This window comes from Salvelinus sp. IW2-2015, unplaced genomic scaffold, assembly GCF_002910315.2.
Source record: "Salvelinus sp. IW2-2015 unplaced genomic scaffold, ASM291031v2 Un_scaffold1421, whole genome shotgun sequence".
NCBI classification, from domain to species: domain Eukaryota; kingdom Metazoa; phylum Chordata; class Actinopteri; order Salmoniformes; family Salmonidae; genus Salvelinus; species Salvelinus sp. IW2-2015.
The window spans coordinates 94149-114298 of record NW_019942897.1 but is presented as its reverse complement, the minus strand read 5'-3'; the positions used below and the strand labels follow the sequence as shown (position 1 = coordinate 114298).

The following is a 20150-nucleotide window of genomic DNA, read 5'->3' as shown; positions in this document are numbered from 1 at the left end:
GAACAGCAGATAAGAGGATAGAACAGCAGAGAAGAAGATAGAACAGCAGAGAAGAAGATAGAACAGCAGAGAAGAGGAGAGAACAGCAGAGAAGAATAGAGAAGACATAATAGAGAAGAACATCAATTGAATTAATGATATTTTCACTGCAGCCTTTCTCAACTGATAATAGTCTAAACAGACTGAGTTTTCAGAATACACCAAATACACTGTCATAAAATTCAATCACAATTGCGTAGTTACAAGAGATTTACCATAAACAATATCTGCACAGAATTAATCTACTTCTACGATATTTCAAAGCCTATTTTGAAAGCTTTAACATGAAGTCACAGGCCTTTTCTCTCTGGGAGGAGTTCTCTATAGCCCCCACAGGCGTTCTCTCTATGGGAGTGGTTCGCTATAGCCCCGCAGGCCTTGGCTCTCGCCATGTTTGAACGATGTCTAGAAGTGCTCATGTTTATGGGAACATTTGAAATATAACAAGCTAACGTTTTGGTTTGCCTCACTCTGTCTGCTCTGGCATCTGTCCAAAGGCTTTTTAATTAAAACCAGATTGTGCTTGGCCCAATTCACAGAAATCAGGCACAAACCAGAAAAAACTATATTGCAGTTACACATATTCTGCACAAGAGGGAGGTATTTCACACAAACAGGAACATTCTCTCTTTATGATTTGTCTTTTTTCTAAATTGTGAGGTAAAACTTTTGAGACTTTTATAACTTCAATTAATTGAAATCACAAGAATTCTTTAATTAGTGATGTTTGATGGTTGTCAAATAGATCACTATCTTCACAAATGTGAGCTCTGTGAATGACACAAAGACTGCCTCCCAAATTGCAAACTTTTCCCTATATAGTGCACTACTTTGGACTAGAGCACAATGGTCCTGGTCAAAAATAGTGCACTAAAAAGGGAATAGGGTGCAATTTTGGACGTATGCAAAACTTTAAATCAAATCAAAGTCTATTGGTCGCGAACATAGATTTCCATATCTTATCACAGGTGTGCGAAATGCTTGTGTTTCTAGCTCTAACAGTGCAGTAATACCTAGATAAATGCTTGTGTTACTAGTTCTAACAGTGCAGTAATACCTAGATAAATGCTTGTGTTACTAGCTCTAACAGTGCAGTAATACCTAGAAAGATGCTTGTGTTATCTAGCTCTAAACAGGTGCAGGTAATACCTAGATAAATGCTTTGTGTTTCTAAGCTCTAACGGTGGCAGTAATCCAAGCTAAAGCTTGTGTTTCTAGCTCTAACGATGCAGTAAACCTAGATAAACTGCTTGTGTTACCTAGTTCAACAGTGCAGTAATACCTAGATAAATGCTTGTGTTACTAGCTCTAACGCCGTGCAAGTAATACCAAAGCTAAATGCTTGTGTTTCTGCAGTCTAACGATGCAGTAATACCTAGATAAATGCTTGTGCTTACTAGTTCTAAACAGTGAGTAATACCTAGATAAATGCTTGTGTATCCTAAGCTCTAACAGTGCAGTAATACCTAGATAAATTGCCTCTGTGTTTTCTAGCTCTAACTGCAGTAAATACTAGATAATTGCTTGTGGTTATCTAGCTTAAGTGCAGTAAATGACAAGCTAAAGGCTTGTGTTTTACTGCTCTAACGGGTGCAGTAATACCAAGCTAAGGCTTGTGTTTCTAATGCAACTGTGCAGTAATACCTAGCTAAATGCTTGTGTTTCTAGCTCTAATGATGCAGTAATACCTAACTAAATGCTTGTGTTTCTACGTTCTAACAGTGCAGTATACCTAACTAAATGCTTGTTTTTCTAGCTCTAGCAGTGCAGTAATACGCTAACTAAAGTGCTGTTTTTCTAGCTCTAGCAGTGCATTAATACCTAGCTAAATGCTTGTTTTTCTAGCTCTAGCAGTGCAGTAATACCTACTAAATGCTTGTTTTTCTAGCTTTAGCAGTGCAGAGTAATACCTAGTAAATGCTTGTTTTTCTAGCTCTAGCAGTGCAGTAATACTAACTAAACTGCTTGTTTTCTAGCTCTAGCATGCAGTAATACCTAGCTTAAATGCTTGTTTCTTCTAGCTCTAGCAGTGCAGTAATGACTAGCTAAATGCTTGTTTTTCTAGCTCTAAGCAAGTGCAGTAATACCCTAGGCTAAATGCTTGTTTGTTCCTAGCTCTCAGCAGTGCAGTAATACCTAACTAAATGCTTGTGTTTCTAGCTGTAACGGTGCAGTAATACCTAGTTAAATGCTTGTGTTTCTAATGCTAACGTTGCAGTAATACCTAGCTAAATGCTTGTGTTTCTATCTTTAACGGTGCATTAATACCTAGTAATAATAAAAATAAAAACACAGCACACCAACATCAAAACCTTATCCCAACTGTAAAGTATGGTGGAAGGAGCATCATGGTTTGGGGATGCTTTGCTGCCTCAGGGCCTGGACAGCTTGTGATCATCGAAGGAAAAATGAATTCCCAAGTTTTTCAAGATATTTTGCAGGAGAATGTTAGGCTATCTGTCCGCCAATTGAAGCTCAACAGAAGTTGGGTGATGCAACAGGACAACGACCCAAAACACAGAAGTAAATCAACAACAGAATGGCTTCAACATATAAAATACGCCTTCTGGAGTGGCCCAGTCAGAGTCCTGACCTCAACCCGATGGAGATGCTGTGGCATGACCTCGAGAGAGCAGTTCACACCAGACATCCCAAGAATATTGCTGAACTGAAACAGTTTTGTAAAGAGGAATGGTACAAAACTCCTCCTGACCGTTGTGCAGGTCTGATTCACAACTACAGAAAACATTTGGTTGAGGTTATTGCTGCCAAAGGAGGGTCAACCAGTTATTAAATCCAAGGGTTCACATACTTTTCCACCCTACACTGTGAATGTTTACACGGTGTGTTCAATAAAGACATGAAAATGTATAATTGCTTGTGTGTTATTAGTTTAAGCAGACTGTGTTTGTCTGTTGTTGTGACCTATATGAAGTTCAGATCCAATTTTATGACCAATTTATGCATAAATCCAGGTATTTCCAACGGGTTCACATACTTTTTCTTGCCATTGTATATATATACATATACACCACCGTTCAAAAGATTGGGGTCACATAGAAATGTCCTTGTTTTTGAAAGAAAAGCACATTTTTGGTCCATTAAAATTGATCAGAAATACAGTGTAGACATTGTTAATGTTGTAAATAACTATTGTAGCTAGAAACGGCAGATTTTTTATGGAATATCTACATCGGCGTACAGAGGCCCATTATCAGCAACCATCACTCCTGTGTTCCAATGGCACAATGTGTTAGCTAATACAAGTTTATCATTTTAAAAGGCTAATTGATCATTAGAAAACCCTTTTGCAATTATATTAACACAGCTGAAAACTGTTGTTCTGATTAAAGAAGCAATAAAACTGGCCTTCTTTAAACTAGTTGAGTATCTGGAGCATCAGCATTTGTGGGTTCGATTACAAGCTCAGAATGGCTAGAAACAAATAACTTTCTTCTGAAACTCGTCAGTTTATTCTTGTTCTGAAAAATGAAGGCTATTCAATGCGAGAAATTGCCAAGAAATTGAAGATCTCGTACAACGATGTGTACTACTCGCTTCACAGAACAGCGTAAACTGKCTCTAACCAGAATAGAAAGAGGAGTGGGAGGCCCCGGTGCACAACTGAGCAAGAGGACAAGTACATTAGAGTGTCTAGTTTGAGAAACAGATGCCTGACAAGTCGTCAACTGGCAACTTCATTAAATAGAACCCGCAAAACACCAGTCTCAACGTCAACAGTGATCCCGCTTTATCTCAGACTGGTCAATAAAAAGACGAGATTAAGATGGGCAAAAGAACACAGACACTGGACAGAGGAACTCTGTCGCCTCTTCACTTTTGATGTGGATGGGGGCGTGTCTCTCTCTGCTGTCTCCTGTAGTCCTCATTCAGAGCCTTCATTTTGTTGACATTAAGGGAGACTCATTTTCCTGTCACTGTCACTGTCATTTTCCTGTCACTACTCCACCATCTCTTCCCTGTAGGCCGTCTCATTGTTGGTAATCAGKCCAACACTGTTATGTTGTCAACAAACTTGATGATTGAGTTGGAGACGTGTGTGGGTGACCAGGGAGTATAAGGAGCTGAGCACCCACCCCTGTGGGGCCCCTGTGTTGAGGATCAGCGTGGCGGAGGTGTTGTTGCTTTACCTTCACCACTTGGGGTTTGCCCATCAGGAGTCCATGACCCAGTTGCACAGGGAGGGGTTCAGACCCAAGACCCAAGAGCTTAGTGCGCCCGGCCCGCCTCAGGAGTCGCTAGTGCGCGATGGGACAAGAACATCTCTGCCGGCCAAACCCTCCCCTAACCCGGATGACAATGGGACAATTGTGCGCCGACCCATGGGTCTTCCAGTCGCGGCCGGCTGCAACAGAGCCTGGACTCGAACCAGGATCTCTAGCGGCACAGCTAGCACTGTGATGCAGTGCCTTAGACCACTGTGCCATTCGGGAGGCCTGATGCCTCCATCATTCTTAAGTGGAAGAAGTTTGGAACCACCAAGACCCTTCCTAGAGCTGGCCGCCTGGCCAAACTGAGCAATTGTGGGAGAAGGGTCTTGGTCAAGGAGGTGACCAAGAACTGATGGTCACTCTGACAGAGCTTTAGAGTTCCTCTGTGGAGATGGGAGAACCTTCCAGATGGACAACCATCTCTGCAGCACTCCACCAATCAGGCCTTTATGGTAGAATGGCCAGACAGAAGTCACTTCTCAATTAACGGCACGACAGCCSACTTGGAGTTTRCMAAAAGACACTTAAAGACTATCAGACCATGAGAAACAAGAGTATCTGGTCTGATGAAACTAAGATGGAACTCTTTGGCCTGAATGCCAAGCATCACGTCTGGAGGAAACCTGGCACCATCCCTACGGTGAAGCATGGTGGTGGCAGAATCATGCTGTGGGGATGTTTTCAGCGGCACGGACTGGGAGACTAGTCAGGATCGAGGCAAAGATGAACGGAGCAAAGTACAGAGAGATCCTTGATGAAAAGTTACTCCAGAGCGTTCAGGACCTCAGACTGGGCCAAAGGTTCACCTTCCAAAAGGACAACGACCCTAAGTACACAGCCAAGACAACGCAGGAGTGGCTTTGGGACAGGTCTCGGATGTGCTTGAGTGGGCCAGCCAGAGCCCGGACTTAAACCTGATCGAACATCTCTGGAGAGACCTGAAAATAGCTGTGCAGAAACGCTCCCCATCCAACCTGACAGAGCTTGAGAGGATCTGCAGAGAAGAATGGGAGGAACTCCACAAATACAGGTGTACCAAGCTTGTAGCGTCATACCYAAGAAGACTCAAGGCTGTAATTGCTGCCAACGGWGCTTCAACAAAGTACTGAGTAAAGGGTCTGAATACTTATGCAAATGTAATATTTAAGTTTTTTATTTTTTATCATTTATTTTTTTTGCTTTTTCATTATGGGGTATTGTGTGTAGATTGATGAGGGGAAAAAACGATTTTAATCAATTTTAGAATAAGGCTGTAACCAAACAAAATGTGTAAAAAAGTCAAGGGGTCTGAATACTTTCCGAATGCGCTGTATAAACAGAGTATGCTACAGTCCCTGATATCTCTCTGGACGGAGATCTTTGCCCTGAGCTCGTCAACTCTATTGTCTAGGGACTGACCGTTAGCGAGTAATACGCCGTCTGAGTCTATCTCGGGCGTCAGCGTTTTGGTGCAGCCCGCGGGATGAATTTCCTCGGGAAGTTCAAACAAAGTCTAATATCTGCTCAAGTATCTGGTGAGTGACCATCAATCTAATATCCAAAAGTTATTTCCCGGGCTGTAGGTAATAATACAAGAAATGTTCTGAACAAATAATGTAAGAAGTAACACATGCAAAAAATAATAATACTGCAAAGTTGGCTAAGAACTGGAAACAGGGCGACTGTGTCTGTCGGCGCTATCTTGTCCTAACTGGAGAAACGAGTGGGGGAGTTATTTTGTAGTCCTGCCAATGACTCAGATAGATAGTCATGTCTGTTATCCTATAAATACTTACCGAAAGAGAGGGTAGACTAGCGGCAGTTGTATCCAATATCTATCCCAGATGGTTGGTGTCTCATTACAATAAATGATTAAACTCTCTTTTTTTTTTTTTACTCTCCGTTTCTCTGAAGTCATGATGACTAACTTATAGCAAGAAGTAGAAACTAATGTGACATAAATATCAGCAGACAAACAGATACACAGACAGACAAACAGATACACACACAGACACAAACAGATACACACACAGACACAAACAGATACACACACAGACAAACCAGATCAGCACACAGACAAACAAGATAACACACAGGCAAACAGATACACCACAGACCACAGCAGGACAAACAGATAACACACACACACCAGACAAAGCAAGATACACACACAGACACACACAGACAAACAGATACACACACAGACAAACAGAAACAAACACCACAGACACACACAGACAAACAGATACACCACCAGGAACAAACAGATACAACACACAGCGCAAACAGATACACACACAGACAAACAGATACACACACAGGACCCACACGACAACAGATACACACAGACAGACCCAACACAGACAAACAGATACACACAACACAGACAAACAGAATACACACACAGGCAAACAGATACACAACACGACAAAACAGATACACACACAGAGACACACACAAGACAACAGATACCACCACAGACCACACAGACAAACAGATTACAGCACACAGACAGCACACAGACACACACAGACAGAACAGATACACACATCAGACAAACAGACCACGACACACAGACGAACAGATACACACACAGACCCACACAGACAAACAGATACACACACACACACAGACAAACAGATACACACACAGACACACACAGACAAACAGATACACACACAGTCATCTTGCATATTCACAGATATGGCTGCTGAAATGTTATTTTTGTAGAATCACATTGCTATACTACCATGACGTGTATGCATAACGTCCATCAGCAGTCAGGTTGTGTAAACCACGAGTAAATCTGTGTAAATGTTGTGTAATTCTCTATTTCTCTGAAGTCATGACTAAGAACTGCTAGGAAGGAACTCATGTGACATGAACATTAGCAGACACACACACACACACTTACCGCAAGCTTTCTTTCTCAGACTACTTATCAGTGTAGGTCTGTCCTTGTATTATATGTTCGAGGCCCCCATGGCAGTGAGGCTGTCTCCTGTCCCCCTCATACCATGCTGCAGCCTTTCCCCGGGTAGGGGGCTGTCTTCAGGTCACTGGGAGGCAGGGCATGGTGGGTTGGGTGGTTAGGGTGGGTAGGGTAGGGTGGCTGAGCCAGGTGGGGCAGGACCGGCAGTGCTGGGTGGGCAGGGTAGGGTGGTTGAGCCGGACTCTTACTGAGCCTCTCCACCCGTCCGTTGTGGCGTGGGTACAGTGGAGGTTTCTGGTTCCTAAGAGTGGGGACACTGTATCCAACCATGGCTGTGGGGTCAGACAGTTGAGTCCATAAGGGTAGGGGTAGGGAGGGGGTCATTTCTAGCTCTAGGGGGGTCTGGGGGGCCACATGGTTCAGTTCTCTTCCCGGACCGAGTAGAGGAGGGTGTCCGTTGAGCCCCCGTCTGTCCTGTTTGGGGTCTTTGGAGGGGCTCAGGGGGCCCATGGGGCTCAGGGCTGTGACCCCAACCCGGTTGGTCYTGATGACAGATGCGGTGAGAACAGGGGACAGAGAGTTAGTTCGTATGGTGACAGTATGGTCAGGGTGTCTGTACAGTAGGGAGACTCCCTGATCTCCATTAGTCTTCTGGCTGTACACCAGGAYCCCAGGGACGTCTCTGGGGTCGGGAGGAGGGTCATGTATGATGACAGTATGATCCGTGTCTCTGCACTGTGGTCCATGTTTCCCAGGAGTCTTATGGTTGTGGACCAGGTCCCCTGTATCAGTCCAGCGGGTGTGCACCTGGACCCTAGTAGTCTTCTGGTTGACGGTACGGTCCATGTCTCTGTACTGTGGTCTTTGGTCTCCCTGGTTGAACATCAGGACTCCTTTACAGTCTCTGGGGTTGGGGAGACCGTCACCACTACTAGGGGACTTGTTACATGATCCTTCTTCCTCTTCCAGGTCAATGTTAGCTGTCAGACGATCTATCTGTTGGACCACCTAAAGGACGACCCAGAGTCAATAAACAATTATATGTCTGTTATACTATATGTTTTTTAAGAGTCATGAGATTTTAGATATTGTTTGACAATGTATTTATATTTTATTATATTTTAGAACAGAAGTCTTTTGTTAGCTGTCAGACAATACATCTGTTGGACCACCTACTGGACAGTACAGTGAGTCAATATATTACATTACTACAGTATATTACTGCATTATACTACATTACTACAGGTTATTAATACATTATACTACATCACTAAAGTATATTAATACATTATACTACATTAGTTACCACTACATTATATTACATTATACCATGTTTCTGATTGGCTTGAATGGCATTCTAGAGCATGCGTTATTTATGGTTAGCTAAACTAGCAAGTCTGTTTGTTTAGTTATCAACTACTGTAGCTAGCTATCTAGTAAACGTGTTATCTACTTGAACACATTTCTATCTGCAGACAAACCCATTTCTAGTGGCAAATGTGTTCAATTATAGCCAAGGTATAAAAGGGATAATCAACTCGGGGCTCTACGCGTTCTCTGGAAAATAATGCAACTCCGTGGAACGTTCGTTCCACTCCGCTAGCACTTTGTGTTTCACACCTTCCACGTCATTCATTATAGTCCATAGAACGCATAGCCCCTCGTGGATTAACCCTTACTTACAAGAGTATATTAATACATTATACTACATTACTACATTAGTTACCACTACATATTCTATATTACTACAGTATATTAATACATTATAGTACAGTACTACAGTATATTAATACATTATACTACATTAGTACATTAGTTACCACTRCATATTCTACATTACTATAGTATATTAATACATTATACTACAGTACTACAGTATATTAATACATTATACTACATTACTACATTAGTTACCACTATTTATTCTACATTACTACAGTATATGAATACATTATCATACATTACTACAGTATATTAATATATTATACTACATACTACATTAGTTACCACTACATTATAGTACATTACTACATTAGTTACCACTATATCATACTACATTACTACACTATATTAATACAGTAACTACATTACTACGTTAGTTACCACTACATTATAGTACATTACTACACTATATTAATACAGTAACTACATTACTACGTTAGTTACCACTACATTATAGTACATTACTACACTATATTAATACATTATACTACATTACAAAATTAGTTACCACTATATTATACTACATTACTACAGTATATTAATATATTCTACTACATTACTACAGTATATTAACACATTTACTACATTACTACAGTATGTTAATACACTATAGTACATTACTACATTAGTTAGCATACATTATACTACATTACCACAGTATATTAATACAGTATACTACATTACTACATACATTACCCATACATTATACTACATTACTACAGTATATTAATACATTATACTACATTACTACAGTATATTAATACATTATGCTACATTACTACATCATATTGATACATTACACTACATTACTACCGTATATTAATACATTATACTACAWTACTACAGTATATTAATACATTATACTACATTACTATAGGATATTGATACATTACACTACATTACTACAGCATATTGGTACATTACACTACATTACTACAGTATATTAATACATTATACTACATTACTACATTTGTTACCACTACATTATACTACATTACTACAGTATATTAATACGTTATACTACATTATGTTATACTGGACCATGTCTCTTGATAGTCATGAGATATGCTTTTTACAACGTAAGGCTTTCAATTGAGCCATTCACAGTTTCTTTAAATGTACAGTATATATTATATGCATATTGCATATTGACACCATAAAAGCTAAGCATAGTTAAGAACCTCAAGACAGGCTCTTTAATGTGTTTCTTGTGTCTCTATCAATTCCAGGTTTTAGCCAAACGGTCAATGTGATTCACTTTCAATCAATGCAAGTGCAAGAAATGACTCCAATTATGAGCAACGCTACAGTATCTCCTTCCATCGTTGTTTTTTTCTACCGAGCTGAATGCATGAAGGCTATTACACCGTAACAGAATAATGCCGTGACTCAGATTTTTCCCTTTATAATGTAGAGTGTGCCAAACAAAAACAAAAAAACAYGGAAACACATTTACTTGAAGCACTGTGCAGATGCCAAGTTTGGTAACAGAATGACAGCACAAACAGCACAAACCGTCATTCTGTTACCAAACTTTGCCTCTGCGCAGTGCTTCAAGTAAATGGGTTTTCATTGTTTTTTTGTTTGACATTTTGAAGTGAATAATCATCTGAGTCTGAGCATCATTCTGTTACTGTGGAATTACCCATAAACAGAAAGAGGACTCTCATAGGTCCATCAGTGTCTGCTTTACCTCAAATGTGCATACTGAAACAACCCTACTGAAACGTATACATGGAGGCAAACGTGGCCTCGTCCTCAGATCACTGTGTGCGTTTCAGCCAACTCCTCGGACTATTGTTGTCATGTTTGTTTTTTTTGTCATACCATTCATTCATGACCATTCATAATAGGCACTCACTCGAAAACGTGTCCTTAAAATTGGTTGTATGATCCCCCTAAGTACACTCCATAGAAAATGAGATATGGACAGGACTCTCTCACATCATGATTGATATGCCTCAATCCTTCATTGCATTTATGCAGGGTAAATGAATGAATTATCAAAGCTTAATGGAGTACTGTCCATTTCATTTTCTATTTATTCATCAGGTTAAACACAGCTTTTTTGCTTTAGCCAACTTCTCAGACTACATGAGCAGCATGACAACTAGTTAGCCTCGCGAGCCACACTGAACTTCCGAGCTTACATAAACATGCGTTATGTAGTGTGGCTTGCGAGGCTAGCCAAGGTACGAGTGGCGCAGTGCTAGAGGTGTCCCTAAAGACCCGTGTTCGATCCCGGGCTGTATCACAACGGACCGTGATCGGGAATCCCATAGGGCGGAGCACAATTGGCCCAGCGTTGTCCGAGTTAGGGGAGGGTTTGGCCCGGGGTAGGCCGTCATTGTAAAATAAGAATTTGTTCTTAACTGATTTGTCTAGTTAAATAAAGGTTCAATAAAATAGAAAATACAAAAATTACTACAACAGTCAGAGTTGGCTAAAACACATACAGATCTGGGACCAGGCTCACTGCAGGTTAACATACAGATCTGGGACCAGGCTCACTGCAGGTTAACATACAGATCTGGGCCAGGCTCACTGCAGGTTAACATACAGATCTGGGACCAGGCTCACTGCAGGTTAACATACAGATCTGGGACCAGGCTCACTGCAGGTTAACATACAGTAGAGGCTTCTTACCTCCTTCATCTCCACGTGGACCTGTTTGAGACCACCCAGGACCCCCTCCAGGTCTGACACCACCTGTCTGATCTGCTCACAGACAGAACCCTCCTTCGTCCGGACTGAATCATCCTTCTCCCGGATCAAACCCTGGTTTTCCCGGACTGAACCCTCCTTCGTCCGGACTGAATCATCCTTCTCCCGGATCAAACCCTGGTTTTCCCGGACCGAACCCTTCTTCACCCGGACTGAATCCTCCTTCTCCCGGATCGAACCCTGGTTCTCCTGGGTCGAACTGTGGTTCTCATGGACCACACCCTCCTTCTCCTGGATCGAATTCTGGTTCTCCCGGACCAAACCCTGGTTCTTCCGGACCAAACTCTGCTTCTTCCTGACCAAACCCTCAGAGCTAGAGCCAGCAGGGACATGTCGCCCATTACAGCCGTCCTCTCCTATCCCACCTCCAACTCCTCCAGCCTTTAATCTAGTAGTCCCCTCCTGGTGGTTAGGTCTATCTCCCCTGCCCCGAGAGGACACAGGCCTGGGGCTGGGACCACCAATGCCACAGCATCCATTTGGCATGTGGGGGTGTAAATTTCCTTGTTCCAGTGGTACACACCTGTCCAAATGAWCGTGTTTACCACCAGCAGTAAATCTCCAGTCCTGCCTTTCTGTACTGTAACTGTAGCTGGCCTGTCTGTGTTTCGACTGATCCCAGATCTTTTCTTCTGGACCGTAGCTAGTCTGTCCATGTATCGGTTTGTCTTCTGGACTGTAACTGTAGCTAGCCTGTCTGTGTTTCGACTGATCCCAGATCTGTTCTTCTGGACAGTAGCTAGTCTGTCTGTGTATCGGTTTGTCTTCTGGACTGTAACTGTAGCTAGCCTGTCTGTGTTTCGACTGATCCCAGATCTGTTCTTCTGGACAGTAGCTAGTCTGTCCGTGTATCGCTTTGTCTTCTGGACTGTTACTAGCCTGTCTGTGTTTCGACTGATCCCAGATCTGTTCTTCCGGACCGTAGCTAGTCTGTCCGTGTATTGGCTTGTCTTCTGGACTGTAGCTGTAGCTAGCCTGTCTGTGTAGTTCCTGTGGACCGTAGCTAGCCTGTCTGTGTAGTTCCTGTGGACTGTAGCTAGCCTGTCTTTCTAGCCTCAAACTGTAGCTGCAGCTGGCCTGTCTGTGTTTTGACTGACCCCAGATCTGTTCTTCCACTCCACAACTAGCCTGCCTGTGTATTGGTTTGTCTTCTGTACTGTAACTGCAGCTGGCCTGTCTGTGTTTTGACTGATCCCAGATCTGCTCTTCCGCTCCATAACTAGCGTGCCTGTGCCCCTCTGGATTGTAGTTGTAGCTAGTCTGTCTGTCTGTCTGTCTGTCTGTCTGTCTGTCTGTCTGTCTGTGTGCCGGGTCTGGGTCCGCCGGGAGTGACAAGGCTGACGCATGTCTGCTGCTGTTGAAGGGGTGTGTCCCGGTYGCCGTCCCAACAGCGTCACCTCCACCCTGTCCCACACAGCCACATTGTTCTCTCACAGGGGAATAGTGTCTCAGACCAGGGCCTGAGGGCTCCACTGGCCAGCTCCACTGGGCAGGGTTGTAGTCATAGGTTTGGCTAGGGCTGAATAGGTCTGGCTGAGGTTGGACATACTGACCCTGCCCTGTGAACACTGGCCTCCTCTGTGGGGCCCTGTGAGTGTAACAACCTCCAGCTTCAGCTTCAATGCCTCCTCCTCCACCTCCTCCTCCACCTCCTCCTCTGCCTTCACCTCCTCCTCTACCTTCACCTTCTCGTATGCCTCCTCCTCCATCTCCTCTGCCTTCACCTTCTCGTCTGCCTTCTCCTCCTCTGCCTTCACCTTCTCGTCTGCCTCCTCCTCCTCCTCTGCCTTCACCTTCACGTCTGCCTTCTCCTCCTCTGCCTTCACCTTCTCGTCTGCCTTCTCCTCCTCCTCTGCCTTCACCTTCTTGTCTGCCTCCTCCTCCTCCTCTGCCTTCACCTGCTCTTCTGCCTCCTCCACCTCTGCCTCCTCCACCTCTTCCTCCTCCACCTCTTCCTCCATCTCCTCTTCCTCCACCTCTTCCTCCTCCACTTCTCTCACCCTTCTCTAGTCCAGGCTCTATATCCTCGGTCTCCACAGGGAAAGGAGGAAGCTGGAAGTCTTCCCTGAGGTCCAGTGATGGTGGGTGGTCTGGGTGTATGGGTGGTGGTCTGTTTCCCCCTGGTCCTCCCTGGAACAACGTGGGTCCGTAATGGACACCGTGGTGGCAGTAGCAGTAGTCGTTATTGTTTTGATGAATGAGTCCATAGTGTCCCGTCCGTGTGCTGTCTGAGTACATTTCAGAATGAAAACAGTCCATCCGGAGTAGAGGCTGGCTGCTGTGGAAAATGCCTTCAAAAAACAACTGGTTTCCTTCTCCTCCCTGCTGCTCTCCAACTCCGACCTAGTCATTCACTCTAACTGTTTTCCTCATCTAGCTACGACTGACTCCACCGCAAACGCCCCCACCCCCCCGCTTTTCTTCAGCTTTGCCTCTTTTTTTAACCGAAGACGTCCCTCCCCCTTTAGTCTTCCTGTTGTTTCTCTTTCTCTCCTCTACTTGTTTTTTCTCTTTCCTTTCTTTCCCCTGACCCCTCTTACTTTTCCAACTTTTCTCTCACTCCTTCTTCACCCTGCAGCCCTCTCTCCTGCTCGGGGGCCCCTCTTCTCCACCTCCCTCCCCCCTCTCTCGCTCTCTCTCCTTCTCTATACCTCTCCTTCGTTTCGTTCCTCAGTCTCATCTGCTGTTGAAGGCTTCCCGTCTCTCTCCCTCACTTGGTTGTCCATTTCCCCGTTTCCTCCCTTCCCCTCCTCTCCTCCTCCTTTTCCCGTTTCTTCCCTTCCCCTTCTCTCCTCCTCCATTTCCCGTTTCTTCCCTTCCCCTTCTCCTATTTTTCCACCTTTCACTCTCTGAGTCTCACTGCTGTTTCTCACTCTATCTCGTTCTCTCACACAGTCGCCTGTACCTGAATGTCATCTCCTCCACCTGAGATCCAGTTCTCTGTGTTTCTGTCGTCAATGTCAGTCCGTCAGAGCTTTCTAAGCTCATTAATCCTCCTTGCTCGGCGACTACAGCCTGGCACTCTTCAATTAAACGCAGCCTGGTTAGAGCCAGTCAGGGAATCCACCGCCAAGTGAGGAGGAGGAGGAGGCTGAGAAAGGAGGGGTTTCATCAGCCACACTGCACGGCTGAACGTCTCGGAGTAGAAAGACAGAGGCACACTCCTGTAAAGGGGGGGTTTTAACACAACTCTCAGTCTCTCTCTCTTTCCTTCTCTCTATCTTTCCTTCTCTCTTTTCTCTTTCTCTTTCCCCCTCTCTTTCTCTTGATCTCGCTCTCTGGTCTGAGTTTACAGTAAAGCAACAATGTACATCTTCACAGTTCAACTAAATTAAACTCTGTTTTAAACATACGGTGTGGACAGTATAGTATATTTCCCTTGACTTCACTTACATACCTTAGGCATTACATCTCTGGCCAAATGCAATCTGAGGGGCTGAGAGCCAAACCCCAAGTTTGAGTTCAGCTATGCACACAATTCTCTCTCTCTCTTGCTCTCTCTCTCTTGCCCTCTTTCTCTCTCTCTCTCTCTCTCTCTCTCTCTCTCTGACCCCTCTTTCTCTCTCTTTCTCCCTCTCTCTCTTTCACCCTCTTCTCTCTTTCCACCCTCTCTCTCTCTCTCTCTCTCTTCTCTCTCTCTCTCTCTCTCTCTCTGTCTCTCTCTCTCTCTCTCTCTCTCTCTCTCTCTCTCTCTCTCTCTCTCTCTCTCTCTCTCTCTCTCTCTCTCTCTCTCTCTCAACAGAACTGGAGAAAGACAGCATTGCAACAGACATTATAATTTAAAAGACGAGTAAGTATAGACATGCATAATTTGTGACACACAAAAAAAACATTCCTTAAAAAACCATCTCGAGTTTGCATATTTTCACATTTAGAAAGCCTAAAGATGAGATCAACATGTTGAGTGATTCGCCATCAAAAAAATAGTTAAATTGTGTTGCTGCTCTTTGACTGAGGTATTTATTTTCAAATAGCACCCGGTTCCTTCATAGTGCACTATGGGCCCTAGTCAAAAGTAGTGCACTATGAAGGGAACAGGGTGCTATTTGAGTCAAAGAAAACAGTTGCAGCTTTAAAGACAATAGGCTGAAATTAACTGCGCTGAAAATAAACACAGAAGGAACTCAGAGGGAGCTTCATCCTTCTAAACTGAGAGAGAACAATTCAGGAACCATTCTAAGGAGTCTGTCACAGCTGTTGTTGGAAATAGGTAACAAAAAGTAGATGTTCAACTGAACAGGCCCATGCATAACCACAGATTAAACTGAACAGGCCCAGCATAACCACAGATTAAACTGAACAGGCCCATGCATAACCACAGATTAAACTAAACAGGTCCATGCATAACCTGTCACGCCCTGGCCTTAGTTATCTTTGTTTTCTTTATTATTTTAGTTAGGTCAGGGTGTGACATGGGGGATGTTTGTGTTTTTGTCTAGTCTAGGGTTTGTTATTGTCAGGGGTTTTGTAGAGTTCATGGGTAGAGTTTTGTAGAGTTCATGTGTAGTGTTTTATTGAAGTCTATGGTTGCCTGGATTGGTTCTCAATCAGAGACAGCTGTCTATCGTTGTCTCTGATTGGAGCCATATTTAAGCAGCCATAGGCATTAGGTAGGTTGTGGGTAATGTCTTATGTTTGACGTTAGTAGCTTGTGTCGCACTTTCGTTTGTAGCTTCACGGTCGTTTTTTGTTTAGTTTGTATTAGTGTTCGTTTCATCTTCTCAAATAAAGAGAAGATGTATCTATATCACGCTGCGCCTTGGTCCTCTCTTTCACCTAAAGACGATCGTGACAGAATTACCCACCACAAAAGGACCAAGCAGCGTGATAAGCAGCAGCAGGAGCAGCGCACACAGGATTCATGGACTTGGGAAGAAATACTGGACGGTAAGGACCTTGGGCACAACCGGGAGAATATCGCCTCCCTCGTGAAGAGCTGGAGGCAGCTAAAGCCGAGAGGGAGCGGTATGAGGAGGCAGCACGGAAGCGAGGCTGGAAGCCTGAGAGTCAAACCCAAAAATTTCTTGGGGGGGGGGGGCTACAAGGGAGTGTGGTGAAGTCAGGTAGGAGACCTGCGCCAACTCCCCGTGCTTACCGTGGAAGCGAGAGTACGGGCAGACACCGTGTTATGCGGTAGAGCGCACGGTGTCTCCTGTATGTGTGCATAGCCCGGTGCTACATTCCAGCTCCTCGTATCGGCCGGCTAGATTGGGCATTGAGCCAGGTGCCATGAAGCCGGCTCAACGCGTCTGGTCTCCAGTACGTCTCCTCGGGCCGGCATACATGCACCAGCCTTACGCATGTGTGTCCCCGGTTCGCCAACACAGCCCAGTGCGGGTTTATCCACCTCCCCGCACTGGTTGGGCTACGGGGAGCATTCAACCAGGTAAGGTTGGGCAGGCTCGGTGCTCAAGGGAGCCAGTACGCCTGCACGGTCCGGTATATCCGGCGCCACCTCCCCACCCCAGCCCAGTACCACCAGTGCCTACACCACGCACCAGGCTTCCAGTGCGTCTCCAGAGCCCTGTTCCTCCCCACGCACTCGCCCTATGGTGCGTGTCTCCAGCCCGGTACCACCAGTTCCGGCACCACGCACCAAGCCTCCTGTGCGTCTCCAGAGCCCTGTGCGTCCTGTTGCTGCTCCCCGCACTAGCCTTGAGGTACTGTCCTTAGCCCGGTACCACCAGTTCCGGCCACACGCACCAGGCCTACTGTGCGCCTCAGCCGGCCAGAGTCTGCCGTCTGCCCAGCGCCGTCTGAGCTGTCCGTCTGCCAAGCGCCGCCTGCGCTTCCCGTCTGCCCAGCACCATCTGAGCTGCCCGTCTGTCCTGAGCCGTCAAAGCCGCCCGTCTGTCCTGAGCCGTCAAAGCCGCCCGTCAGTCCTGAGCCTCAGAGCCGTCCGTCAGTCAGGAGCAGCCAGAGCCGCCCCAGTCGGAGCAGCCAGAGCCGCCCGCCAGTCAGGAGCAGCCAGAGCCGCCCGCCAGTCAGGAGCAGCCAGAGCCGCCCGCCAGTCAGGAGCAGCCAGAGCGCGCCGCCAGTCAGGATCTGCCAGAGCCGCCCACCAGTCAGGACTGCCAGAGCCGCCCGCCAGCCAGGATCTGCAGAGCCGCCCGCAGCCAGATCTGCCAGAGCCGCCCGCCAGCCAGGATCTGCCAGAGCCACCCGCCAGCCAGGATCTGCCAGAGCTGCCCGCCAGCCAGGATCTGCCAGAGTCGCCCGCCAGCCAGGATCTGCCAGAGCCGCCCGCCAGCCAGGATCTGCCAGAGCCGTCAGTCAGCCCGGAGTTGCCCCTCAGCCCGGAGTTGCCCCTCAGACCGGAGTTGCCCCTCAGCCCGGAGTTGCCCCTCAGCCCGGAGCTGCCCCTTAGTCCGGAGCTGCCCCTTAGTCCGGAGTTGCCCCTCATCCGAGCTCCCCTCAGCCCGGAGTTGCCCCTCAGCCCGGAGCTGCCCCTTAGTCCGGAGCTGCCCCTTAGTCCGAGTTGCCCCTCAGTCCGGAGCTGCCCTCAGTCTGGAGCTGCCCCTCAGTCCGGAGCTGCCCCTCGTCCGGAGCTGCCCCTCCGTCCAGTGGCGCCCTCTGGATGGTCTTCAGTCCGGGACTCGCTGCAAGGGTCGCCGTTCCAGAGGCGCCACCAAAGCGGTATTAAACTATGGTGGAGCGGGGGCCACGTCCCGTACCCGAGCCGCCGCCGTAGGAAGACCCACCCGGACCCTCCCCTTCTGTGTCAGGTTTTGCGGTCGGAGTCCGCACCTTTGGGGGCGAGGTACTGTCACGCCCTGGCCTAGTTATCTTTGTTTTCTTTATTATTTTAGTTAGGTCAGGGTGTGACATGGGGATGTTTGTTTGTCTAGTCTAGGGTGTTTGTATTGTCTAGGGGGTTTTGTAGAGTTCATGGGTTGTGTTCAGTGTAGGTGTTTATGTAAGTCTATGGTTGCCTGGATTGGTTCTCAATCAGAGACAGCTGTCTATCGTGTCTCTGATTGGGAGCCATATTTAAGGCAGCCATAGGCATTAGGTAGGGTGTGGGTAATTGTCTATGTTTGACATTAGTAGCTTGTGTCTGCACTTTCGTTTGTAGCTTCACGGTCGTTTTTGTTTAGTTTGTATAGTGTTCGTGTTCGTTTCATCTTCTCAAATAAAGAGAAAATGTATCTATATCACGCTGCGCCTTGGTCCTCTCTTTCACCTAAAGACGATCGTGACATAACCACAGATTAAATTAAACAGGCACATGCATAACCACAGATTAAACTAACAGGCCCATGCATAACCACAGATTAAACTAAACAAGCCCATGCATAACCACAGATTAAACTAAACAAGCCCATGCATAACCACAGATAAACTGAACAAACCCATGCATAACCACAGATTAAACTAAACAAGCCCATGCATAACCACAGATTAAACTAAACAAGCCCATGCATAACCACAGATTAAACTGAACAGGCCCATGCATAACCACAGATTAAATTGAACAGGCCCAACCATAACCCCAGTCACATTTTCTTCCTCTCTAAAACTCATATGCACACACAGACACACACACACACACACACACACACACACCACACACACACACACACACACACACACACACACACCACACACACACACACACACAACACACACACACAACACACACACACACACACACCACACACACACACACCACACAACACACACACACACACACACACACACACACACACACACACACACCACACACACACACACACACACAGCTTGCATGAAAGAGTCAAAAAGAAAAGTGTCCCCCCTGAAGCTATGTATGCTGCTCTTACATCACAGTGCTTTGAGTCGGTCGGTTCCCGCATGGCTGAACTGCTGGGAGAGATAGAGGGGAGATGGATGTAGAGAACACTTAACTACTGCATTATCCTGGTTAGGGTCAGGATAACCTAGTTGGCCATTGTGGTTATTTCAAGGTATTTGTAAAGATGCGTGTCGTCAGTGTCACACTGTACAAGCAGGTACCTATGGTAACCATCCTCTCCAAAGGTGAGTCAGACAGAGTCAGGAGCCATGACGGAGCAACTATATGGCATTCAACAACCACCAACTTCACTGAACTATTTTACTTTTACAGGATAATAGTAGGGGGGAAGTCTATCAATTTGTCCAAATGTTTTCTGTCAACAAATGCTGACTAATCCAAATAAACAGACAAAAAAAWATATATATATATATATTTCAAAAAAATACATATATACATAAAACAATCACTAACTACAGTATTCACCGGTGGAGGCTCCTCAGAGCAGGAAGGGGAGGACCATCTTCCTCAGTGAATTTCATAAAAATAAAAATAGTGAAACATTTTTTTTAAAACTGTACTAAATAAAGGTAAAATAAAAAAATGATGTAGTGTTGTGTGTAGATGGGTGTAAAAAAAAAAAAAAAAAAAATGTAGTGTTGTGTGTAGATGGGTGTAATAAAAAAAAAAAAAAAAAATCCATTTTGAATTCAGCTTGTAACATAACAAAATGTAGAATAATTCAACA

At 45.4% G+C, this 20150-nt stretch overlaps 2 protein-coding genes across 2 annotated transcripts in view; both read right to left on the bottom strand.

Moving 5' to 3' along the window:
• LOC112070767 (uncharacterized) overlaps positions 1–12252 on the bottom strand; it is an 18740-nt gene extending 6488 nt beyond the window's left edge. Inside the window, exons 1-2 of the mRNA XM_024138216.2 lie at positions 11551–12252; positions 7165–8190 (exon numbers count right to left, since the gene is read on the bottom strand). Of these exons, the coding sequence (XP_023993984.1) occupies positions 7261–8190; positions 11551–12114 (1494 nt within the window). The 5' untranslated portion in view covers positions 12115–12252 and the 3' untranslated portion in view covers positions 7165–7260. The remainder of the gene's footprint in view (positions 1–7164; positions 8191–11550) is intronic.
• A 416-nt stretch (positions 12253–12668) lies between these two features.
• On the bottom strand, positions 12669–14757 carry LOC139024366 (chromo domain-containing protein cec-1-like). The gene is made up of 2 exons (XM_070439118.1): positions 13455–14757; positions 12669–13421 (listed from the first exon to the last, which is right to left on the bottom strand). Exons 1-2 carry the CDS (start codon positions 13587–13589, stop codon positions 13077–13079), a joined length of 480 nt encoding a protein of 159 aa, XP_070295219.1. The 5' UTR covers positions 13590–14757; the 3' UTR covers positions 12669–13076.
• Positions 14758–20150: the final 5393 nt, after the last annotated feature.